General features: G+C 41.4%; 1 protein-coding gene across 2 annotated transcripts in view; it reads left to right on the top strand.

Moving 5' to 3' along the window:
* OXR1 (oxidation resistance 1) overlaps nt 1-26,761 on the top strand; it is a 314,279-nt gene that overhangs the window by 18,289 nt on the left and 269,229 nt on the right. For both annotated transcript variants that reach the window (XM_048507665.1, XM_048507664.1), the window contains exon 2: nt 22,361-22,441. In XM_048507665.1, coding sequence (XP_048363622.1) covers nt 22,425-22,441 — 17 coding nt within the window. In that variant the 5' untranslated portion in view covers nt 22,361-22,424. The remainder of the gene's footprint in view (nt 1-22,360; nt 22,442-26,761) is intronic.

Below are 26,761 nucleotides of genomic sequence, written 5' to 3'. Positions count from 1 at the left end.
GAGCATGGCATTTTTGTTCTACCCAATTTGTGGTTTTCTTCTGTTTGATTAGCTTCCTGACTACAGTTCATATTTGACTGTTTCTTGGTATAGGCATGCTTTTCTGTTGGTGCGCCTAAAAGCCTTACTATTTACAGTCTTGCAAGGGAGTCTTGTGTCTTAAGATGCTGTACTCTGGTAGAGAATGTGACTTTATGCAGGTAGTGTAGATGCTCTGTATCTGGTGACTTATAAATGCAACTATTTTACTGAGGCTAGAAATCTTTTAATTTTTTTCCTTTGCTCCCAAATATAGATCAAGCGGAGACATTATCTCTTTTATTAGAAGATAATAGTAGGCCTGTCACTCTTTCCGTTGCTAAGTTTTGTGCCCTTGTGAGTGATTTTCGCAGCCATTCAGATGTGGTCTAGTTTTTTACATTTTAGTAACCTTCTTAAAACTAATAGGTTATGAAGCAGTATGAGGTAGAGAGAGAACAAAAACATCGAATATAACTCATCAAACTACAGAAGAGTTTTGCTACTTCTGTGGTGGGTGCAGTGACCCCTTGTCCCTGCCTCTTATTTCCTGCCAGCACTTGAAGAGAAAAAGACTAATAATGGTCACCAAATTGACAGGATGATTTCACTTTTGGAAAAAAAATCCCAGAAGTGATGATACAGCCTCTCTTGGAATTGGTAGCTTTACCATAGAGTTTCCAGCAATCCTAGAGAGGCATGCTTGGCCACTGAACTCCCCACCCCCAATTCTCACTGCTTCAGTCTGTTGCTAGATGCCTGGCTGGGCTGGCAACCATACCACAGAATAAAACATAGACTGACAAGGAAAACATTTTCAAAATCAAAAGATGAAAACTAAAGCACATTATAACATTTAGAGTACTTTACCAACCTTTATAAGGCCATGATGGTTTGGACAAGAAATTCCAAACCCTGAGGCCACTGCTGAAAATACCCTTAGATCTTCAGTGAATACCAGATAAGCATGAGGTGGAAGAAAAATGGTCCTAGCACAGGGTTCAGGCATGGGTGCAGGTTTTAGTGCCTTCCATTGTTTACAAATAGCCCTGACTCCCTAGATCAGGGGACTCCAACATGGTGTCCATGGGCACCAAGGTGTCTTCTGACACCTTCCTTGGTGCTTATCAAGGGTTTTTAGGAAATGGGTGTGGCCAGGTGATGCTCTTGCCCATCAGGGCTTCTGACTGGTCACTGAAGATCTGATTGGTTTTACAGATTAAAACAGATTCAACAGCAGCTGCCACCACACATTTGTCTTATTCCCTCTTTCCTCTTGTATTTTTAATTACCCATGTTCTCCCCTGCACTTGGGCTTCTTCTGTGTATAGGGTTCCACCCTCCGTCTCAGCCATTTTGTAGTTGACTCTGCCTCCTATGACTGCCATTTTGCCTCCCATGACTGCCATTACACTGTTTCAGAATTCCAAAGGTGTCCACAGGCTCAGAAATGTTGGGGACCCCTCTCCTAGATCCATATTATGATTCCCAAAACTGGAAGAAAGAGACACAAGGGGAAAAAATCTTTCATCAGCTGTATCTGCTCTGCAAAGGAAATTTTTAAGTGTCTGGAAAAATACGAACCATTTCGCTACAGGGAAGATCTCTTGGGCAAGGGCTACAATCCCTGAGAATTTGATCCCAGTTGGATTTTCGAAGGGAGAATTCAAACTAGTAATGTCTTATGTCTTTAATTGCCTCTAGTATAGAAACAATTTCTTCCATCTATACGAATTTTTGAATTAAGGAACAATACTTGGCATTCTTGTGCTTACGTTCTATTTTGGTAAGCTGCTTTACAGTGGAAGGGGCTGATTTTAACATCTGAATCATTTGTCCTCTTTTAGTCTATGCAGCTGTTTTCGGCAGGAAAAATAAGGACAGAACATTCCATAGTATTCTTTTCGTCTTCCTTGATCCTCTTTGTATCCTGAACTGTGAAGATTTCTTGTTTGAAAAAAATCTTTGTAAAGCAGGCTTTTGAGGTGATATTCAAAAGTGATTGAGTTGAAGGTTTCTTAAGAGATATTCAATCACATACCTTTTAGATGTAAGATGCTGAATACTGGGTTCTCCAGTATTTGGTACTAAAAGACCTCGTTCATGATGCATGAAAGGGAAAAATATTTTTAAACAAAATTTATTTATTTATTTATTTCATTTTTATACCGCCCTTGTATATTATTTTGAGTACTCAAACTGGTTCATGTATATTATCTCAGTAATCTTGACAACAGCCCTGAAAGGTAGGCTGGTGTTATCATCTCCATGTTTCAGATGGAGAACTGAGTCAGAGAGGCTTGCTTAAGGCTGCTTGGCATGTTTATGACAGAGGTTTAGTTTGAAGTGGGGACTTCCTGGTTCTCAGCTCATATTCATAGTTACTATATTGCTTCTTACGAAATGTATTGCCCAACTCGTGACTGAAGTGCACAACTAGGACCATTGGAATATGGGACAATGTGGAACAAAATAGATTAACTTTCTTTCCTCCTTTCAGTTTCCTTCATAAAATATTTGTCTGTATGTCCCATAGAATATTTGTCTGTGTGTCCCATTCTTGATGTTTCCTGCATCAAACATGAGGATGAGCAAACTGGTGTGACATAGTTGTTGGATTAGGACTTGGGACAATTGGGTCTCCATGGAAGATAGCTGGGTGACTCTAGGTCTGTCACTACCTCTCAACCTAACCTATCCCACAACTTTTTTGTTGCTTGAGTAATATAGAAGAACAATGGGATAAGCCACTTCTGGCTCCAATAAGGAAAAAACTAACATACATTTTTAGAAAACAGTCTCTGTTTGCCAGATCATTTTGTCTCCTGCTAGCAGCAGAAATGGAGAAGCTTTAGAAAGGCAGTGCCCTCAGCCTTTGCTTTCACTATAGGAATGTTATTTATTTGTTATTATATTTATTACATTTAAATCCAAGCTAGCTTCATTCATGGAACTTAAAGCAGCAGGTCTCCAGGAGTCTTTTGTGCCAGCACTACCATGTTCAGACCAGTTTAGCAGCAGCGAGATGGCTCCATCGCATGCTTGTAGGCCATAACCTATGTTGTGATATTTGAACTATTTAAGCTTTTGTAGGCAAAATATGCATACCATTTTAACCTATCACTGGCATAATTTCTTATTTAAACCATAAACAGTATTTCTTATATTCAGTAAATGCAAAGGCTAAGTTGTATGCTGTAGTCTGATTGTTTCAATTCCATTGGCTACAGTTTAGCTACCCCTTTACATAAATTGAGTGATTTAAATAAATCAAATTAATGAAAGATAGATGCATTTTCTTTTGATGCCAGTGTATGTATAGGCTTCAATTCAGTTGTATTTAAAACAACATAACAGTAGTACTGGATATGCTTTACTGTGAATTGTTACCTAAAACAAAATAATCTCCAATTTTCATCTGTTTGGGAGCCAGAGCCTGAGGAAGAAAATATGTCCTTCCACTCACAGAACACTTAGTGGCTCCCATTGCTGATACAAACTAATTAATCTGCTGCTGTAGTCCAAGATAGTTCAAGACAACAGCAGCAATTAAATCAAAATTAACTGGCCACAGGCTGAGGCTCAAAAGGAAAATCATATTATATTATAATAAAGCACTGACTAACAGTAGAAGTTATTTTTTCATTGAAGTGCTTATTAATCTGTTAATTTTCCAAACAGATTTGAAAAATGGAAGCAAGCGGTTGATCTTTAAATGAAGTAAAATCACACAGTAGTTATGTTGATTTCCAGCAGATGATTACATTTTGTAGCAGTTCTGTGATAGGTATATCCACAAGTACAATCGAGAGTGAGAAAATTAAAGCTGGGGCTACTTCCACACAGCAATTTTGCTCTCCACATGCTTGTAGCTGCAATGCCAACAAGTATGTTGTTGCAACAAAAATAGACTCCTATTAGTGTTGTCAAAATGAAAAAAGTGGCAAGGTCAGTTTTAAAAATACAACAGATAGGAGACTTCCAGTACACTGAAACAAATTTCTGAAAGTTAGCAGGCCCAGTAGATAAAGGTAGGAAAAATATATTTTGCCGCCATCTTGCACACTAACCTGACATACTCTATGGCAGGGGTAGGGAACCTGCGGCTCTCAAGATGTTCAGGAACTACAATTCCCATCAGCCCCTGTCAGCATGGCCAATTTGCCATTCTGGTAGGGGCTGATGGGAATTGTAGTTCCTGAACATCTGGAGAGCCGCAGGTTCCCTACCCCTGCTCTATGGGTTAAGGTCCCAATAGGTTTTAATTATCAGCCACTAGATATAGAAGTTGTACTTTTAAAATAAATCTGGCATATCAGTGAAAGGAAAATATATCTGGCATTTACAAAGTTGTATATTTTCAAGTTCTATTTCTTTGAAAATGTCCATTGTTTTGATGGCAAACTAGGATAGAACTAATTCAGTAACTGATACATCAGTAATCATTAATCATTTGCAGGCTGAGGAGGGATCCCATGGGCTCCAGTTGATATTAAAACCTTATTTTTTTCTATTATTAGCAGCCAATGGGGACCTTGAAATGGATCAGTACTATAGTGTTGATCTGCTTGCCCCATGCCATTTTCCTGGTAAATTGCCCTGCCTCAAATGGTTATAAGAAGATATGACTAAACTGAGGCAATCATGAGTGGAAAATACAGTAATGCTAGGGCAAGTTAAAGGCAGTAGGGTGTCCCAACATGAGCTGGATTGACTGTTTGACTGTGGAATATGCTGCCTTAGAGGGCAATGGAGTCTCCTCCTTTGGAAATTTTTAAACAGAGGCTGGATAGACACCTGTTAGGAGTGCTTTGGTTGTGTACTCCTGCCCTACAGGGGCTTAGACTGGATGACCCTTGTGGTCTCTTCCAACAATATGATTCTGTAACTCAATAAAGAGGCACAACTTTAAGTTTACAAGATCTGAGGAAGGCTATTAATTATAGAATGTTTTGGAGGTCATTAATTCTTAGGGTTGCCATAGGTTGCAAATAAGTTCATGGCGCATCCCATGCAAATGTTTGTAATAACCAGTGTGGGACATCTGTAAATATGTCTTTGTGTAAATAGCATTTTGAATTTGTGTGTGTGTTAACCTTCTTCCTCAAAGTCTTGATCTTGACCCAGTACATCTCATCCACCCCAGCAGAAGCTGCTAAGCATTTAAACAATAGAATATCTGGTCTTGGATATTCATCCTCTCATCTGGGTAGGCTCTTAGCCACATGCTTTGTATTCTTCCTTGAGCTGACTCCATAATTTTACTTCTCTAATATATTTTAAGGGATTTGTGAGTGTTTTCTGGTCAGATTAACTTTCAGCACTGCAAAAGAGTTGGGTGTGGATTTTCTCAACATCTATCTACCTCTGCCCACTCCTTGTGGGCTGCTGGAAAGATTTGCTGTCAACCAAGGCTTTAAAGTGTCCTAGTTGCATTAAACTAGAATGGTTACTGTCTTGTTTTACAGTATCATCCCAGAACACAAGAATTGTGCCAGTATGAACTAAGCCTCAGAATATTATCTTAAGTAGAATTATATTTTATTAATGGTGGATAGATGGTAAATCTGAGAACCTTGGCTATGTGGGGTTGATGTTGTAATTTGATGGTCAGTTACACTGCTTGTATTGGCTTAGATCCACCAGAGGTCCAGGACAGTACAACAGTTCAACGTTCCTCTGAAGATGCCAGCCACAGATGCAGGCGAAACGTCAGGAGAGAATGCTGCTAGAACACGGCCATACAGCCCGGAAACCACACAGCGCCCAAGTGATTCCGGCCGTGAAAGCCTTCGACAATACATAGTACAACAGTTTTTGCTTGTGAAGTATGACTTTCTTGCCTTTTCCCTTCTACTGCAGCCCAAGATGCATCTGAGGACTGTTAATAGCATACTGGGGACATTGAGGTCTTTTTCAAAATTGGGGAGGCATTTTGTCTTGCTTTCAGGTAGAAATTGTTCTATCTGTGGAAATGCTCTAATGGATCCAAGCCTTGCTCCCATTGGCTAGCATCTGTCTCTGTAGCTTCATCAAAAGTCAAAGAGTTTCTGATGAGCATACTCTGAAAAGGGACAGGACAGTTAATCAGAAATGTATATGTTTGACTTGCATAAGTTGCAAGTGAACCTAGTCTGATGTTTCAAAACCCTACCTTGATCTGTGAAAATAGTGTTTTGGTCTTAACTTCCTTAGGATCTGTCACTTAAGCTTTAGTTTGGGTTTTGGCTGAACTAGACTCCTTTGTTTTTAAATCTCTTGTTCACACCTTTGAGCACTGTTTAGTAAATTATTTCCATTTAGGCTATTTGTGATTATTGTTTCTGAATTGCTTTAATGGGGCACATGTGGTTTAGCTAGTAATATTGTGAGATTTTTTTAATGATTCCAACTGCTGATTCCAAATCTTGTTCTCTTTTATGAAGAATTTCAGTAGGCACCCGAGAAAATTAATAGAAAACCTTTATATAAAGCAGCCAGATTGTATCCTTTTGCTGCGCAGAAAAAGTGGTAGACTCAAAGAATTAATTTTTCTAAAAGGCAAGTGGGAGCTATTCTCAAGTTAAGAGCAGTGAAAGGAAAATAACTGTTTACACTTTAGTGTAGTTTCATTGATTTCTTTTTCTGGGGGCTGAAAAATTAGAGCATTTTACGCCTGGAATTTTGTGCTGATTCTCCGATGTGTTCATAAATTGTAATTAGTGAAAACTATTCATCACTCATGAATATGGAACACAAAGTAGACTAAAAACTCATTTCTGTCCATGCCTGTTTTGTTGGCAGTGTGCAGTGCCTATGCATAATTACTGTCATAATAAAAACTTAGTAGACAATTTAAAAGTGAATAATGTAAAAAGAATGCAGCAATTTAATTTCCAATAGAATTGTCAAGCATGTAAGAAGCTGGCTTTTGAGTCACTTCTTCCAGCTAACTGGATGGAGAAAAGCAGTTTGTGGAAACTTTTTGTTTTTAAACATTTTTCTGTAATGCCTTTCCAACATCCAACATAATTGGTAGCACAGTCAAGGATTGTAGTATGGTAATTGAAACAAAAGATTTAATACTATACATGTGGAATCACTAGAAATGACAAATCAAAGTAATTCACAGATGTCCTTCTCATAAATAAAAGTAACTTTCATCCCTCCAGCTAAGAGCTAATCTGATAAGTTTTGAATCCCACTCCAAAACTGCATCATTGAGTTAGTTATCTTCCTTGTTTCCTCTGAGAGTTGATTCCAAAGGAGAGTCATAGTGGCATAATGGGGGTGTTTCATCAGATTCACTGATCTTACCCAATTGGGGGTGGTGGTGTTCAACTCCAGAATCACTTGTTGGTTTGAGTTTAATGAGATAAAACTACTTCAGAACTGGCAGGGCTGTACCAACAATCTATTAAATGTATATTTGACAAAACTTTATCATCATCATCATTATATTATACCTCTGAATATAAAACTGTATGTCTGTAATGAGAAATAATCCAGTAAATTAGTAGGTTAATCCGATTGTGAGTGCTGTGGTTCTATGTGGTATAGTCCTCTATTGCTCAGTATGATTGTCAGCTGATGATTGTATCTTACAGTAGTGGTGCTGGCAGTGTTTTAAACTGCTGCAGGGACATAGGTACAGAGCCTTAGATTTGGGCAAGAATTACTTTGCTGAATCAGATCAGTTTGAGTTTCAAACTTTTTTCAACAGTGCCCAGCCAGATACTCTTGGGAATCTTATAAACAAGGCCATCCAAAATATTAACATCTAGGCTTTTAGACTTTTGAATTTTTTTCTGTTGGGTTTCTTCCACATGGGACTGGGGAAGCAGTAGAATGGAGGTGGGTGGGGATGGCATCTGTATGACCTAGCCCTCCTTTTCCTTCTTTTGATTGGCACATCAGAGCAGAAGTGCCTGGCGTGGATAACTGTGCCAGGGTCCCCATGACCTAGCAATCCCCTTTCCCTCTTCATGTCCGAGATGGTTGAAAAGATACTGCATAGGCATGAAGAGCAACAACAGTAAAATCCTTTTAAAAGGGTGAAGTAGGATGAAGCATAGCCCTGATTCTTTGAAGGCAAAACATAGTTTCCCTTCCTCCCAGATTGTGGGTGGAGTGTGGGGGGAGTGTCCACAAAGAATTTTCACCCACAGCCTTCCTGAAAGTTCTTTCTTTGAGCCAACGCAAAGGCGATAAAGAGTAGTACTTAGCAAGAGCACAACATTGTGAGGGAGTTGCTAGCTGTGTATGAAAAATCCCTGTGAGGAGGCAGCCTTTAAAATAAGGCACCCACTCTCTTCAAACATTGACTTTTTATCATAAGAATATATTCAGGTTAAAACAAACGAACAAACAAATCATACTATTTTGATCTATGAAACAACCTTTGTGCTCCTAACAATGGCCTTTTCTACATTGTTTACGTTTCTTGCCACCAAATGCAATGGTGGTTTTTTTTTGTCTTCATACAACTTGCCTTTGAGAGGGTTGACATCTGGAGAAGGTCAACTAGCATTTCCAAGGCCAGACTTATGGTGCCATCCTGAACAGAGAGGCAGTTGATGTCTGTAACCTTAAAAGAGTGCAACTCTGCTCAAGATTGCCCTGTTAGCCTGCCAGTTTCTCAGTGCCGTATAAGACATCGGCTTGAGTCAAAACATATGGATTTAAAACCTTAAACTGGAGTCAACTACTTGATGTCAACCCGTACCGTTAAGAGTTGTGTTACCCTGATTTTAATTTTAATGAACTATATTACGTAAAACACCTTTTGTCAGTGTGGGTGGAAAAGCTATGAGTATCTTCAACATTCTGTTTCCTTCTCTGGAAAGCACATATGTTGAAGTGCACTTCAGCAGTGTGAACCTATTAGCAAGCCTCAGTGCCAAATGCTTCATTGGCGGAAGATAATTATCAGAGTTCAGTCACACCATGTACAGTTTTGCCTCTATTCATAACCTCTTCATCAGAGGTAAAAGGTAAAAAAAAATGGCTTGTTCATTATATCTCATGGCGTTCAAAAGCAATTTCATTGATAAACTCTGTATTTCCGCATAGCACTCCCACATATATATGAGTCATCCATTTCTTTTATGATTCAAACTTGAAAACAACTCTGTAGAATTTTTGAGGTTTCTTTTCCTTTCCTCATTGCTAGTCCTTTTCAAATCAGGATAGTCTCTTTTTTCCATGTTTGCTGATGTTCACTATGATTCTTGAAGCCAGATTCAGGTAGGTGGTGCAAAATATGCAAAAAACCAAATTGTGTGTAATGTATATAACAGAGGAACAAACCAGCGCGTCATACACTAAAAGACGGAGGATCAATGTATTCAATAAATGAATTATTATTATTGTTATTGTTATTGTTATTGTTATTGTTATTGTTATTGTTATTGTTATCATCCAGTTCCTGAATCTAATGACTGTACATCCAGATTTTTGAAAACAAGTATCAGTATTTTTACAAAAACAAAAATTCATATTTGAGATATATAGTCCATATCTTCAAAATCAAATATCTGTGCACATTTTTGCAAGTAATCTAAAACGAAAATAGTTCATTTTTTCAATATTTTAAGGATATTGATGATCATTCTCCATATAGAAAATACTTCCCAAACGACTCGCACGCTTTTAAGTACGTTTTCACTGTAGTCTTCCTCAGGAGAAGCAATTCTTTCAGAGAAATTATTCATTCACTTGCCATGCACAGGTCTTTCTACAAATAAATAAACAACATAGTATAATTTGTACATTAGATTCTAGTAATTCTAGGATTTTCAAAGCGAGGGATTTCAGAAAGGGTTTGTCATTGTCTGCTTCTGCATAGCGACCTGGGGCTTTCTTGGTGGTCTCTCATGCCAAATACCAACCAGGTCCAACCTTGCTTATTTTCTGAGATGTGTCAAGATCAGTCTAGCCCAGATCATCCAAGTCAGGGTTAAATTCAAGTTATATTTGTATAAAATTGTGTCAGGGGTTGGGAACATCTCAGACCATGCCACAGTATCTTACTTTGTCCATTAATATGGAGAAGTGATGGAGGTCTTGAAGGGATTTTACACACACAAACACACCCTTTTCATGGTCCATCAAAAACTCAAAAAACATATAGTTCTGGCAGAATTATCACTGTCTGCTGTTCACTAGAGCATTGGGCACGTTCTGTTGATTATTTTAAAAAGAGAGCCTAATAAATCCAGTATCATATGTGACACACATAGTTAACATAACCCAGGATTTAAGGGGAGGGAAAGATCTCCAAGGCACTGTATACTACTTTAAAAATTAAAAGTGATTGATCAGTAGTGCCAAAGGTGATGTTTCCATCCAAGTAGGGACCATTAAATATTGACAGGTGTCGATATTACTTTAGGGGATATGAAATACTCGAGGAATAAGGAAATGCTCCTTTTGTGACAACCAGGCTGTACATACCTCTTCCTCAACTGTATTATTATTTATCTACACATGAAATTGCTTTGTACTGAATCAGATCATTGGTTCATCAAGGCCAGTATTGTTTACTCAGACTGGCAATGACTCCACAGATAAGCGACAATGGCAGGCATGATTGGACTAGGTGTGATATGTAGAGGACAGTGGGCATGGAGAAATCAGCATTGGTAATGAATCAGGAATCCTAGGTCTCTCTTCAGTCCAGGAGAATGCATTGTTTTGAACTTCATCATTTTTTCAGCAATCTGTGGTGTCAACTTAGCTTGGTTTTCTACAGAGTTTTTGGCCCCAAAAACCTATAAAATGCTATATAAAATGGTTTCCTTGGAAGCCCTTATATATCACATATCGCATTTATGCTATTGGTAGAGGAATAATGAATGCTCAAGTAAGGCTCTGTGTTGCACCTGAATACCTAAACTCAGGTTAAAAATGAGCCTCAGATCAGAATGATTAAAGTGAATTTGCAAACCTCAGTACCACATCACCTGTGGCTAAAAGTTATACTCTTTTCCACAGAAAAATAATAGTAGTGTTGTATATTCCTCTACTACAGAATAAAGCATGCTGGACCCTGTTTGTTGTAGAATGCTCTGCCTGGGTCCTAGTGCCTACCTAGCTCTGCTATCCTTCATCCTTCGAAAAACTATAAATGCTGTTGTTTCAAAGTACCATGTTCAGTAATGCACCAAATAATGGTTTTGACAAAGGCATCGCATAAAAATAAATGTCAATTCTCTTATTCATTCAGGATTATATTCTAATACTATTATCTCAATTGCTGCACCTCAACTGACCTCTCTACTATCTTTCTGTGGAACAGAGTACAGATCTGCGAGGCATTGTTGAATCATTTCTCCCTGCCATTCTAGGTCCTTGCTTGCTAGGTGACAAGAAGATCTTACTGTTACCTTCTTATGATTTCCAGTTAGTAGAAATCATAAGTAGATATACATCTGAGGTGCTAAGGAAATGATCCTATTCAATGCTCCCCATGGAGCAGCAGTGGCGTAGGAGGTTAAGAGCTCATATATCTAATCTGGACGAACTGGGTTTGATTCTTCGCTCTGCCGCCTGAGCTGGGGAATTCAGATTAGCCTGTACACTCCCACACACGCCAGCTGGGTGACCTTGGGTTAGTCACAGCTTCTTGGAGCTCTCTCAGCCCCACACACCTCACAGGGTGTTTGTTGTGAGGGGGAAGGAGATTGTAAGCCCCTTTGAGTCTCCTGCAGGAGAGAAAGGGGGGATATAAATCCAAACTCTTCTAAGCTCTTCTTAAGCATTTAAATCTGCACTAGACCAGTGGTACCTTGAACTGTTACTTGTGGCCTTTCTCCTCTAGATGTGCTTGTGTGGTGGTTCCAAGAAATAGTTTGCAATGGACACTTCCAATGGATAGAGGGGGAGGCTGCAAATTAGATCATGTGTGGAACATGAATTATTGAAAAGCACAGTGACTAGACAATTTACTCTTTAATGGAATCAGCTTTAGCAGTAACATTTTTGCAGATGGGAATTTTGTAATATAGGCAGAAAATTTACATTGCCATTTATTAAAGCAGATTTTCCTGCAGGCTAGGGACAAGTTTACCACGTTCATATTCCTCACATTTTAATTAATAAATCATGCTCACATTTATAATTTATCTATCTTTAGATTTTGCAAAACAGACTGCTTGGAAGCTATAAAGTAGCTCTGTAAATAGGAATGTTATAAATGGTGTTAGATAATTATAGACATACTAGTTGCAAAGCCCATTGTGGGTGGGGGGAGATGCAATGGGCCCTAGCAAAGGAGAGACAGGCAAGCATTTCCCCCTGCAATGAGCATTACCAGAGGCATGGCATGGGGCTTCCCACCTACCCGGTACTGAGTCTGTGTCTTGGGATGGGGAGAGGGTGGAAAGGTGTGACTTGAAATGGGAGAGGGTGGGAAGGTGAGGCTCAGGGTGGTAAGAGCTACAAAGGTAAGGTTTGGGGTTGTGGGAGGGTGAGGATTGAGGTGGGGCTTGGGAGTGTGTGGAAAGGAGTGGCTTGGGGTGGGGGATGGTTGAAAGGTGTTTACAAGCTGGCTAAGCAGTGGGTGCCAAAGTGCTGTTGCTTCACCAACTGGGCTGGGCTGTTGGGGGTGGGTGGGGGAAACCACTACTTTGCTGACTGTGCTGAACTGTGAGGTTGGGGGTGGGGGAAACCAGGAGAGTGTTTGCATGCTGGGAGGGTGTTTGCAAGGCAGCTGAGCAGCAGGCACCAAGATGCTGCTGCTCCACTGACCTGGCTGGGCTGTTGGAGGTGAGAGGAACCAGGAAGGTGTTTGCACCAGTTATGTTGCACCAGGTGAGAGGAACCAGGAAGGTGTCATACCATTTACCAATAACATCTGTCAAAAGCCAATTAAATTTTAGTATATGAAAGTTAAGTACTTTTTCATTCCAGTGATTTTAATAAGAGACAATAAACATGATCTAGTTTTTCCACTGAAATCAATGGGATAAAAACATAGTTAACTTTCCCTCAGTGGTATTCATCGTTGAATATTTGATCCATGGTGGAACAGATAGTTAACTTTTTAAAACTTACAGTCTCTTTCAATGGGCTGCAAAGTATCATTTTAGTGTATACTCCTACAGGAATTGAATATCCCTGTCCAAAAACTTCTGGCTGCATGTTTCCATTACAGTTATGGCATGGAAGGAGAACTTGTGCAGTAGATCCCAAATTTTAAAGAGATGCATTTTTGCTAAATGCCTATTCCACTGTTGATGTTATCTATTTTCATATTAATAATTTAATATTAATAAGAGTTTTGCTTATAGTTTATATATTATACATCATGCTATTTTAACTGATTATGAGTTGCATCCAAGGGAGGGACACGAAAGGGCTCTAGGGAATGGTACAGCCTTGTGTTGGCGTGTTTGTCCTCCCCAGGGCACTGACACAGCAAAGGGGGCAGACGCATTGGTGGCTTCCCATCCCACAGCCAAAATACCACAAAACCTGGATGTCCGGACTGTGGCTGGAGTATGTTGGTGTCCCCCTGAGATGTCAGTGTAGAGGGGGATGGGGCAGGGTGTTCCCATGAGCAGAGCCAATTTTAATTGGCTCCCCCTGGGGTTTAGGGCTGGAAGCACAGTACACCTTTTTGGTGACATCATTTGTGTATGCCCTATGTGGCATAAGAAGTTCTGGGGCTTTTTGCACTGCCAGAAAGCCCTATTGGAGGCAGCTGTGCAGTGCCATACTGGTGCCACATTCCACCACCTCTGTGTTTGGGTGTGGCTGCCCATTGTTTTGGTTGTTAGTCACCCTGAGCCTGATTATAGTCAGGAGAGGGAAGGATATAAATCTATATGGTTTGCTAGTTTGCTTATATGTAGTTCAAAACTGACTAGAATTTTTAAAAAAACCAGAAAGAGAAGAATTAATTAGTAAAATGAAATAATTTTGTATCCTGCCCTACTCTGTTCATCTGAAATTTGATAGCGAGTCAAAAGCAAACTTAGTGTATAAAACTCAATATTTATTATAATCCAAAAATCAAAGAACAAACACAGCGATGATACATAGTCTATGATGACTGTAATAAAACTTCATTTATAACAGAATTGAAGGTCATGTTTTTATGCAGAAGGAAACACGAGGCTTCCTTATACTTTTACTCCTGATTCCTGTGAATTTCTTGTGGAAGCCACCTTTGTAAACTGCAGTGGAAAAGATCCTGGTTGCTCCGCCTCCTCATTAAGACTGATCTGACCCTGTTAATTCCCCACTCAAAGGAGCAGACTTCAGCATTTAGGATAACATGACTGTGAGCATACAGCATCATCAACCCTAATCAATCCAGGCAACTCTTATGCTCTTGCATTGTTCTCTAGAACTTCTTTGTACAGAATTTTTCTTGTTTCATAGCTGAGTCTTGTCTCTGGAGGGACAATGGTTCTTTATTTGCTTTTCCTTTAAAAAAATGCTTCTATCTTGTTTTCCAACCAGAGTTACCAAGGAGGGTCTTTACAACATATTTTGAGTGCTGCAAAACTGAGAAAAACCACAAAGTTCTTTGTAACTGTCGGCTGGTTTCGCAGCATTCTTTTTTAAACTGGTTGGATGTTTTCCCTAATACCTAGGTGAGCACTATTTTATTTTAGTTTTGCATTGCATTTTTTTACATTGGTCTTTTTTAAGAACATAAGAACATAAGAACAAGCCAGCTGGATCAGACCAGAGTCCATCTAGTCCATCTCTCTGCTACTCGCAGTGGCCCACCAGTGCTCTCTGCTACCACCAGTGCTCTCTGCTACATGCAGGATGTGAAAGCAATGGCCTTCTGCGGCTGTTGCTCCCAAGCACCTGGACTGTTAAGGCATTTGCAATCTCAGATCAAAGAGGATCAAGATTGGTAGCCATAAATCGACTTCTCCATAAATCTATCCAAGCCCCTTTTAAAGCTATCCAGGTCAGTGGCCATCACCACTTCCTGTGGCAGCATATTCAAAACACCAATCACACGTTGTGTGAAGAAGGATATCAAAGAGATAGAAAAAGTGCAGAGAAGGGCAACGAGGATGATTGAGGGATTAGAGCACCTTCCTTATGAAGAGAGGCTGCAGCGTTTAGGACTCTTTAGTTTGGAGAGGAGACGTCTGAGGAGGGATATGATTGAAGTCTATAAAATTATGCATGGTCTTTTTTAAGAACATAAGAACATAAGAACAAGCCAGCTGGATCAGACCAGAGTCCATCTAGTCCATCTCTCTGCTACTCGCAGTGGCCCACCAGTGCTCTCTGCTACCACCAGTGCTCTCTGCTACCACCACCATCTGCTACCACCACCACCAGTGCTCTCTGCTACCACCACCATTTTTCTCTCTTTCTCACAATACTAGAACCAGGGGGCATTCATTGAAAATGCTGGGGGGAAGAATTAGGACTAATAAAAGGAAACACTTCTTCACGCAACGTGTGATTGGTGTTTGGAATATGCTGCCACAGGAGGTGGTGATGGCCACTAACCTGGATAGCTTTAAAAGGGGCTTGGACAGATTTATGGAGGAGAAGTCGATCTATGGCTACCAATCTTGATCCTCCTTGATCTGAGATTGCAAATGCCTTAACAGGCCAGGTGCTCAGGAGCAACAGCTGCAGAAGGCCATTGCTTTCACATCCTGCATGTGAGATCCCAAAGCAGAGAGCTGGACTAGATGGACTTTGGCCTGATCCAGCTGGCTTGTTCTTATGTTCTTATGAACATCTAATTTTTAAAAAATCAATGCCATTGATTTTTGTTTACACTGAAACCCAGTGAAGCTTTTGGAGTCACAAAATCACACATTCCTTTCTGTATATCTCTCTGTGTGTCTGTCTGTCTGTCTAATCATTTAGATTCCTCTTTCCTCGTGGTTCAAGATGGTTTTCAGTGGTTCCTGATTTTAAACCCGTTTGAAATGGCCACTGTAGCATGTCATATCTAGTAAAAGCAATCTGTTTACAAGCTGCTTTACTGTAGCCAGCTTACTTGAAAGGCCGAAGTGGAATTTTCTCCTCCACCTTCTGTTTTGATATTGGATTCTTTCACTTGCCATGAACTTTTCATCAATGTTTTTGGCAGGATTGCCCTTAGAATCTTCAGTTCTGCCCTACGTTTTATATTTTTGGTGATTTCTAGGTGTATGAAGGTTATGAGATGTCTATAACTGTCCTCAGTGTTGGGTAAACATTTGGTATTTCTGAAATTTCTACTATCAGAGTTATATGAGCATAAATGAAGAACTGAAGGGAAAGGACTTCAGAGTAGTCTAGAGACTCTAACAGAACTAAAAAGCCCTGCGGTTCTCAGTTGAGAAATCTAATTGTAAAAGCTGGCTTAGTAAGATGAAAAATACATGATTAAACTGAACTTGCTATCAGCCACAAAATAATTAATGCATAAAAGAAACCACAGTGCCAGAAGATTATCTTAAGTTTGCAGATGAAATCCCAATACATAATGATATTAAATTCTGGCAACTTATATATTTTTGCAATAAAATGTTGGTAGAAGGTGTGCTGAAGCTTGGAGGAGACATACAGCACAATCCTATGAAAGCTTTCCTGGGTGTAAATCCCCCAGAATAGAGGGGATCTATTTAAATTTCATTGTTTTCTAATTTGTTTAAATTTCATTGTTTTCTAATTTTATTGCATTCCCTATTGCACATATTATACTGATCTTTATTTCTTCATTTTATAATTATGTGGTCTGCCTTGAATCTCAAAGAGAAAGATGGATAATCTATGATGTTAATACAAACATATTTGCTTAGTTAACCAGGGGCTCTCTACATGCTCAACTTTTGATTTTCTTGGGAGTCAGTCCACAAGCACTGAAGTTGGCTTGGGCATGGTTGTGCCATGTGTCTGCCCTCCATATGCATTTTTACAGTTGTAGAGTCTGTTTATTTCCATACGCACTTGACTTAAATAATGTGAATTTTCATGGGATAGCTGATGTCATCAGTGATGCCAGCTGAGGCATCACAGTACCCTTCCCCTTTAAAGGTTCTAAAATATTACTATATCACTGCAGCTTTGTAACAATAAGTTTACGGGTTTTCTGAATTTCCAGATTTCTTTCTTGTTCTTTTTCTTTTAACTTAAGTCTAGCATTTTTCCTTGTGAAGATATAAGGAAAATTATGCCTTTGTGAGGGAAAGAGGTAGAGACTTCCTTTTTTAGTGCCATTTTCTTAAAAAGGAAAAAATCTGGGGTGCTGTGTGGTTTCTGGGCTGTATGGCCATGTTCTAGCAGCATTCTCTCCTGACGTTTCGCCTACATCAGGAGAGAATGCTGCTAGAACACGGCCATACAGCCCGGAAGCTACACAGCACCCCAGTGATTCCGGCCATGAAAGCCTTCGACAATACAAGGAAAAAATCACTTATCTCTGGAGTGTAGAGGGAGTGGTTTGATCACAGTAGTCTGGAGGTGGGTGGGACAAAGAAAACCGACAGAAAATTACAAAAAAAGCTAACTCAAAGTCAGCTACCAGAAAAAAATATTGGGATAAAAGTGGTCTCAGCTTTCTTTCTCTCTCTCTGAAAAATGGTGGTGGGGGGAGGGGGGGGCCACAAACCTGAAGTGAAAACTAAAGGCACAAAAATGTGTGTGAAAATCAGGGAATAACCCAAAGCAAGCTGGGGCCAGAACCAACTTTAATAAATAACCACACAGAAAAACTTCTTGCTTTAGATCGGGCTCAACATTTAAATAAAATAATATTTAAATATTAAACTGACCACTGTAATAATCCTTCAGCCAGGTCAGCATGTACATTTCCCTAGTAAATTATCTAGTAAAGCAAAGATCAGGGTCAAGGCAAGTCTGTTTCACAGGTTGTTTGTTGCTGTTTTGTGAACAGAACTATTGTCGAGTCTGCGCTTCATCCCTTCAGGGCAGTGCTTATCAGCTATCAGCGACTGCCCCATTATCAGTGCCTTATGCAGCCCTGCATCGAAGAGCTGCAATGCAAGAAAGCTTTACATCTATCATCTACCTCCCTGTTATCTTTGTCACAGGTATTATTCATATTTTGAGTTAAAGATGACCTTCCTTTATTATCAGTTTCCCTTGTTATCAGTTTCTTTAGTCTTTTCTAGGCCAGTGGGGTGTGTTGGGGATGGAGAACTGTACACCCCTGAGCTATAAGTAAGCTGATGGATATTTTGTCATTAAGGCTGCACTTCTAGATACACATACCTGGAAATAAGCTTAATTGGAATCAGCGGAAATTCAATATGCACTAAATGTGCACTGCTAGCATGAAATTGCAAGGGAAGCTAGAGTCGGAAAGGGACTCTCCGGTTTGGGAAGTTTCATATAAGGTTTGGTTTGGTAAGAGAGTTTGGTTTAATAATCCCTGGTCTATGAAGCAAAGCCTAAGAATATAACGGAAATGTAAGCACACCACTGGAGTAAAAAAATTGATTAGGAGAACCACATGGATAGGCAGATGACCCAGTTACTTCCCGAACAGTTCTGCTCTTCCATGAGAACCATCCCTCACTACCGGTAGGGATGGAATCTGGGGATGTCCCAGATTTACAGTTCATGTCCAGACTACAAAGATCAGTTTCCCTGGAGGAAATGGATACTTTGGCAGGTGGACTGTATGACATTATACCTCACTGAGGTCCCAGGCCTCCCCAGGCTGTACCTCAAAGGGTGATTCCCCACTGGCAGAGTCGACCTAGTTTCTACCTAGATTCGTCACAGCAACTCCCCACTGTCGCTGAGTTCAACCTGGTTTCATTTCAGTTCTGGCCCCCTCAGAACTGGAATTTCTGATTCCAGTTATGAAGTACAGCTTTTTCCCCGAAACTAGGTTGAACTCAGTTGTAAGATACAGTGGGGAATCGTCAGGGGCGACTCTCCCATTCAGCCAATCAAGATATGTGTTTTGGGCATGTGCAGAACGGGAGAGTTGCAGCGGTGAAAAGCGCGCCTTTTTAAAAAACTGCTGTTATTGTCGAAGCTACGATGATGCGATCACATGACTCCCCATTCAGCCAATCAAGATGTGTGTTTTGAGCATGCGCAGAACCGAAGAGTCATGGCGATAAAAGCGCTTTTTAAATTGTATTATTTTGTTTTATTTTATTTATTTTATACTTTCTTTGTTGTGTTTTCGAAGTGTTCAAAAATCCTTCTATGGTCTTCCATGCCTTGAACTGACGTATCTACGTTTTGGCGCCAATTCTACGTAGCTGTGACCGTATAAAAACTAAAAAAAGAGATGCACGCTCACGTTTCCCACCGTAAAACGTGAGCCAATCAGAAATGAGGAGCGAAAGTGGTTCGACAGATGATCCTGCCCTCTTAGCTCGGTTCAAGATGGAACTGAGTTGAATTCTGTTGCTGTGGGGAGTGACGAGGGTCACTCCCAAGTTAAAGGAACCCGATCGAACCTAGGTAGACTCTGCAGTGGGGAACCACCCAAAATCTCCAGGAGTTTGCAACATGGAGCTGGCAGCCCTATCTCCCAGTCTCCAGATTTTAGATTTTCTAAAGAGGTAAATGTTTGCATACAAGTTTTGAGTGTCAGAAAATTGTTTTCAGATCATTCTTAAGTATAAGTGGACAGTGTGAAGTTTAATTATGTTCCCCATTGACTGTATAAAAGAACAGAGGGAAACAGAGAATTTGCCCCAATAGAGAACTCTAGCTGTTTGTGTTGTCCCACTGCCAAGAGGGAATGACAGATAATACTGTTGCTAGGGGACCAAATATTTTGGTAAAACCTTTTAAGAAGGAAAGATAAATAATATTAAGGTATGATGTGTAAACCCACACATAATACAATAACTCATCCTCTGACCTTAATATATGGTGAATTTTGGACAGCTTGCTGTGGTGGTGTCTACGTCTGTATTGAGTGAGTAAGAAAGATAACCTGTGGGTGGAGGTAGGTAGACATCGACTGCTCCTTGTGGGTGGTTTTTGCTGTCCTGTGGAATCACTGACGAGAGTAGAGAAGGGGAGGGAGAAACTGAAGATTTCTTGTGCTTGTTTTCCACAGAAAGGGAACGAACCCTGTGATGATAAATCACAGAAAATTGGAGGAACTGAGATGAAAATGTCACTGCTCAAACAAGATTCATGAAAGATATCATTTTTTAAAAAGAAAAGGTTGCTTTATCAGCTGAAGCTAACAAGACATTTTACCTGGAATGACACAGAAATATTTGTGCTAATGTGAAGTTCCCTGCAGCACTTTTCAAATAAGGCTCGAGTTTGTAGTCAAAATCTTGCTGTTAGTCAAACCTAAATTAATCTGAGAGCACTCTTAACCAATGGCTCATTTGTTTTAAGATTCCACATTGCTGAATGTCTTCCATAACATTTTATGAAGGAGAGAATAAAATCTTTGAATATATTTATGTTTCAAGAGCAATACTTTTGAGGACAGAAAGATAACAATAATCGCCCCTCACCAGCAGTCAATGGCTATGCAAGGGTGTAACTTGATTTAGGATGGTATTATTAACCTCCAATGTGACTATGCATATGACCCAAGTCAGATAATTGCAATAGCACTAATCAGCTTTTATGGGGGGAGGGAACACCACACAGGATGAAATTGGTCCCACTATCTATTCCTCCTTACAAGCAGCTTCTACGGACAGTTGCTAGTTATATGATTAAGCTATACATGCATTGTCTGGATATAGCTGAGAATTATGCATTCATGCACTTCTAATTGGATTCAAGCTTTGGAGATTTGCTGTTTATCATGATTCAGGCATAAGATTCAGTAAATTGGAATGTAAGTTTATGAGAAGTAAAACTGGAGACTTATGGGAAGTTAACTGGAGAACTCACTGGGTGGTCTCAGACCACCCAAGGTTCTGCTATGATTTGTGAAATGGGTATAATGCTATCGACCTACCTTACATGCCTGTTCTAAAGGCAACTGAGATCATTGCTATGAGATGGTTTTAATGCATGGTCATGTTGGGCTGTTGTTCTGGAGTCTCTTGGCTATTCTAAAAGCAACTGAGATAATATCTATGCGGTGTTTTCAATGTATGCTTAATCTTGTTTTAGAATTAATTCTGTTGTCCCCAAAATGTTCTGGGAATAAGTTGTGCAAACCACTTTCTTTCTTTCTTTCTTTCTTTCTTTCTTTCTTTCTTTCTTTCTTTCTTTCTTTCTTTCTTTCTTTCTTTCTTTCTTTCTTTCTTTCTTTCTTTCTTTCTTTCTTTCTTTCTTTCTTTCTTCCTTCCCTCCCTCCCTCCCTCCCTTCCTCCCTCCCTCCCTTCCTTCCTCTTCCTTCCTTCCTTCCTTCCTTCCTTCCTTCCTTCCTTCCTTCCTTCCTTCCTTCCTCTTCCTTCCTTCCTTCCTTCCTTCCTTCCTTCCTTCCTTCCTTCCTTCCTTCCTTCCTTCCTTCCTTCCTTCCTTCCTTCCTTCCTTCCTTCCTTCCTTCCTTCCTTCCTTTTTTGGAGATCTCCTTTGGAAGAGGAAGAGTCTTTAGGAGGGGTCATGACTCAGTAGTAGAGATTTGTATTCAGAATGCTGCAGGATCAGTCATCAGCATCTCTGGGTAGCAAGTAAAGGATGTTTTTTTGCCTGCCAGTCCAGAATGACAGTCGTGATCTAGAGGGATGAATGGCCAAACCAGTGGTTATATGTCCACATATGTTTAAGCAAGGATTTACAGTACTTTCAACCTCACTTGTACTAGCTGTTGAATAATCTTGGCTCTGGAGGTGCTTGGAGTGTTATTAATAATATCATCTTTCATTTCCAAGCCTGGTGTGGTGGTGTCGTGAACCTTGGCATACAAAATCTTGTGACATGGTGCAGCTAATGTGGGGAAACATGGCTCATAGCAATGACAGTGAAAGAAAAAGCCACAAAGAAGCAGTAAGGTCAGAGAAACAGTAACAAAGATTATTGATAACATGAATAAGGGTTTGGTAATTTATTCGGCTGCACTGAAAGCACTGAGGATTGGATCCAGCCATCTTTAGCACTGCCCCCATCCCACATGGCCTTTGTCCATGCAGGATCCATGGTCACCAACATAACTTTTTTGATGGTCAAAGAGCATTCCCTCCTCTCCTTTTCACCAGTGGAAAAACTGACTGTGGAAAACTGTTCTTCATCCACATAGAGCTTGTACCTTCTGCAAGGGGAACAAAAGAAAACTGATACTGATAATTTTTTAAGTAAATACATCACAAAATCACCAGATTCTCTGCAAAGAAAATTGTGGAAAGCATACAATGGCAATGTCTTATTAACCCTTCAAGGTTAATACACATTTGTTTACTAGGAAATATTTGTTTAAGATTGTAATAATGTGTCTTCTCTGTTTAGCCTGAAGATCTCACTTTTTTTCACTCACCAGGTCAACTGGAACAGGATTTTTAAGTGCTGATTTCTCATAAATGTGAAGGAAACCATCTACCATTATGTTTGGCACTAAAAGGTCAGTGTTGATTTTTACAATTCCTTCTTTTGATGGGCAAAATTAATGTGTTTGCAGTGAAGCTTCAGAAAGAGAATTTGCACACATGGATATATTAAAATGACATTTGTTCTGTGACTTTGTGCTAATTTGTAACCTTGTTTTCTTAGTGAGATGATTTGTGAAATTCCTTTTCTAACCATTGTTTTCCCCTACCCCACCCCCACAGATTTGTGTAGCATCTTATAAAGGGGACTCAATACCACAAAACTGTTGATAATTTGTGTGTGTGTATGTGTGTGTATTACTTCCAACTTATGGCAAGTTACTTCCAACTTATGGCAACCCTATGAATTAATGGCAACCCAACTTATGGAAACCCTATGAATTAATGTTCATCCGAGATTCCATCCCCTTTAGGGCTATCCCGGTCCTGGAGATCACCGGTATGGAGTGTGTCGGCCTAGAGTGGTTGGCAACGGAGAGGTTGGCCGTCCTCCTGGTGTACCGATTAGCGCAGCACTGGGGAGGTCTGCTGCTGCTGGAGGTGGTGTCTGACTGGGTACGAGGTTTCTTGTACTTATTGTCCTGGGGATTTCAATGTCCATGTCGACGCCGCCTCATGTGCAGTAAAGGCGATCTGGTGTCATCCATGGCGACGCTGGGCCTCTCCTTGGTAAATTCTTGGCCCCAACTCATGAGGCGGGTCACACCGCTGGTTGGTCTTCGGTCCGAGAATCCAATGTAATGGTTGTATCCTCTTCACGGATAGGAGTGCCCTTGAATGGTCCCACCACATTATGCCCTCTGAAGGTTCGGATGGACGGTTACCATGCTCCTCCTCAGCCTAGGCTGACGGACTGATTTGGTGTCCGCCTCACCACCGAGACTCTATGGATCCACTTCTTGGTTTCCTGAATGCTGGCGGGATCCCTGAATCCTGCCGGCACACCTCGATGAGCAGGTGGAAGTACTGGAATCGCCCGCCTTTCCGGGATGCGCCATTGAGGTTGTTGTTGCCCCGGCGCGTTCCTTTTCTGCGCCCCTCGCTCGCTCACGGCTGGTCTGCGGTATACTGGAGGAGCTATGCCCATATGAAACGGAACTCAGACTGACCAGAGCCAAAGATGTGGAGGAAATTTAAATGATCTAAGCTACGCCGTAACATCCTATAGGACGCTTTATGAAGGCCTATGAGATGGCGACTTAGATGGAAGAGGCTAAGAAGAGCCTTCCTCTCCTCTCTTCTCGCCAGCATCACCGCTTTGGCTCCTCGCCGAGCAATAATTGTTCCGCTTAATTCGACTTTGACCTCATTACCCGCAGGTTCCCAGCAAATTCTCAATTGGCTATCAGCTGTGAGGTGCATTTATGAGCTTCTTTGCCCAGACAAAGTCGCTACGCCCGCCTCGCCATGGGACCTTCCTTCTGGTGGCAAGTTGAATACAATTAGCTTAACCAGAGGCTCCTTTGCCGCCTTCCGCCCCTTTGTTTGGCCCAGTTTTTCCCCCAAGCTCTCTGAAGCCAGTGTCCGACAGGGTTCTGGCTGCTGTTAGACCTACTACCTGTCCTCCTCTGGATCCGTGCCCCTCCTGAAAAGCTTATTAAAGCTGCTGCCAGGGGAGCTACGAATTCCACCTGTTGAAGATCATCAATGGCTCCCTTTGAGCAAGCGTAGTTCTTCCGAAGATTGGGTTGAAGGAGGCAGTGGTCCGCCCCACTTAAAAAAGACCATCGCTGCAGGATCCAGGAGATCACCGAAGGCCACTACCGCCTCACCGAATCTCGGACTTTTCGCTTCTCTGGGGAAGGTAAATTGGAAAGAGTGGTGTTGGGAGCAAGCTTCAGAGTTTCCCTGGAGTGATGCTACAGGCTTCGATCCTTCCAGTCCCGCTTCCGTAAAGCTGGGCATGCAGGACGGAGACTGTTCTCGCCGCCATCACGGATACGCTCGCGATACAACTTGACCAGAAGCGGATCGGGCGCCTGCTGGTGGCTGCACCTTCATCAGACCTTAGCGCTGATATGGGTCATCGACTTACGACCTTTTGGCCCACCGCTTCGCCTGGTCGCCTCAGGGTGCGGGGCACTCGTCCTTCAGTGGATTGTCCTACTGCCTTCCTCGGGGCGGAGTCAGCAAGATGCGTGGTGTGCAAGGGACCAAGCCTCCCAGAGGTGCCCCACTTTAGTGTGGTGTGCTCCCAGGGGCATTAAGCTCTCCTGCCTGCTATTGTTTAACATTCTATATGCAATCACTTGCTCAAGTCTGGTCGCGAAGTATTTCTGGGCCAGACCTGTTCATGCCCAGTGATGCCGGATGACACTCAGCTCATGTCTCTGTTGATGGAGGGGACAGTCGCTGCCCTGCAGCCTCTAAGCAGCATTGTTTGGAGGCGAGTTTGCTGGATGGATTTACAAACAGAGCATGGTTAAAACTGAATGCCATCGAAGACTAGCGGAGATGACGCTTTGGCTGGGCCGGGAGGCGGGATTTCCAACCGCCCGAGGTGGGAGGAGGGGTTACATTGCTTTCCAGCCTCCTCCGCCAAGTAGCCTGGGGGTCCACCTGGATTCTGCTCTATTCAATGGAGACCCAGGTAGGCCCCATATAACCTGAGTTCGTTTTCATCTTCAACAGGCCCCGGCGGTTGGCTCCCCCTTCTCTCCCAGGCAGACACCTTCCGCCGCCACTGTATGATCCATGCAACGGTCACTCTCTTAGGTTAGACTATTGTAACTTCGGCTTCTACGCTGGCCTTCCCTTACGCCTGATCCGGAAGTTGAAATTGGTACAACATGTACGCGGCTGCAGTTCTCACAGGTGGTGCCTCTTTAGGAGAACACGATTCCAACCTGTGTTGCCGCTTGCAATTTTGCGGCTTCCGGTTGAGTTCGAATCATTCTGCCAGGTGTGGGGTACTTTCACCTTTAAGGCCTTTACGCGGCCAATCTGGGACCATTGCATTGACCGCTCTTATTACCCCCCCCCCCCCATATGTCCCTTTTATGGCCTCTATGCTCGGCAGAGGCTTCAATCCTGGCTGGCTGTCCCTGGCCCCTGCGATGATCGCTGTTGTTTTCTACCGGGCCAGGGCCTTTACAGCCCTGGCCCCTCGCCTGCAGTGGAACACTTTACCACCAGCATTGACTGGCCTAAACCCTCTTTGGGATCCTTGGAGAGTTCCGCAGGGCCTGTAAGATCCTCGAATTGTTCCACCGGCGCTTGGAGGGGCTGACCGCTGAAGTCGCCTTCCTCCCTCAGCTTTTTTTTTTATGCTCTGGGGCCCTTAATGGTGGGCCCTCAGCTTTTGGCCCGTTTCCAGGGGGGTGGGTGTATTATTACGCTTTTATGAAGTTTTGTTGGGATGCCGCCGTAACTTCTATTTTAATCTTCGCTGTTTTAATTGCATTCTAAACGTTATTGTTAGGCCCGATGATTAGCGTTGTTTATCATTTACCAGAATTCTTCGGCGCCCGAGGGGCTGCATATATAAATTTGATTATAAATAAATAAATAAATAAATAATGACTTTCTATCATCAGAAGCTTTGCTCAGGTCTTGCAACTTCATGTCTTGCAACCTGAGGGCTTCCTGTATTGAATTAAACCATCTCACATTGGATCTTTCTCTTTTCCTGCTGTCTTCAACTTGTCCTAGCATTGTTGTCATTTCCAGTGTCTCATTTTTGCATATATATCCATTTCCATATAATTTAGCACATTTGTATGGACGAGCAACTCATAATGAGAACCCCAACTTAGTATCCATCAGTTAAAACAAAACAGTAAAAACATACAATAAACCTATCATCCCAGTGCAAAAAGCATCCCAACTTAACATTAGAATGCTACAGGACCAAAAACAGTTATAAAAATGGGTCACAAAACCACTCCTAAGTGTGGGCCAAAACAATATGTGAACTGGGTGGGATAAAGGCACTTCAGTTAAGGGTCAACAAAGAGATCTTTCTCAAGCCAAGGGTGCTTGAAAAATAACATTTGATTTCTTTTGAGAATTGCAGTTTTATATAGAGCCATGTGTGCATCCTGAAAGCCTATTTACAACAATATGCTTCCTTGCAGTTTGTTCCCAATCCCCCACACCCGCTATCTCACAGTAATTGCCAAAAAAAAGTATTGATGAGGTATGAGAGGAAAAGCCAGTATGGGGTAGTGATTAAGTTGTCAGATAGGTCTGGGAAACCCCGGTTCAACGTCCCCTATCTACTGCCATGAAAACTTGCTGCTGAGTTGCTACCTTTGGGTCAGTCAAGCATTTGGATGAGATACATTCAATCTCTGTACTAGGGAGTGTAACATGGAAGCAGGCAATGGCAAACC

This window comes from Sphaerodactylus townsendi, linkage group LG09, assembly GCF_021028975.2.
Source record: "Sphaerodactylus townsendi isolate TG3544 linkage group LG09, MPM_Stown_v2.3, whole genome shotgun sequence".
Lineage (NCBI taxonomy): Eukaryota > Metazoa > Chordata > Lepidosauria > Squamata > Sphaerodactylidae > Sphaerodactylus > Sphaerodactylus townsendi.
This window is presented reverse-complemented; position numbering and strand designations above follow the sequence as displayed.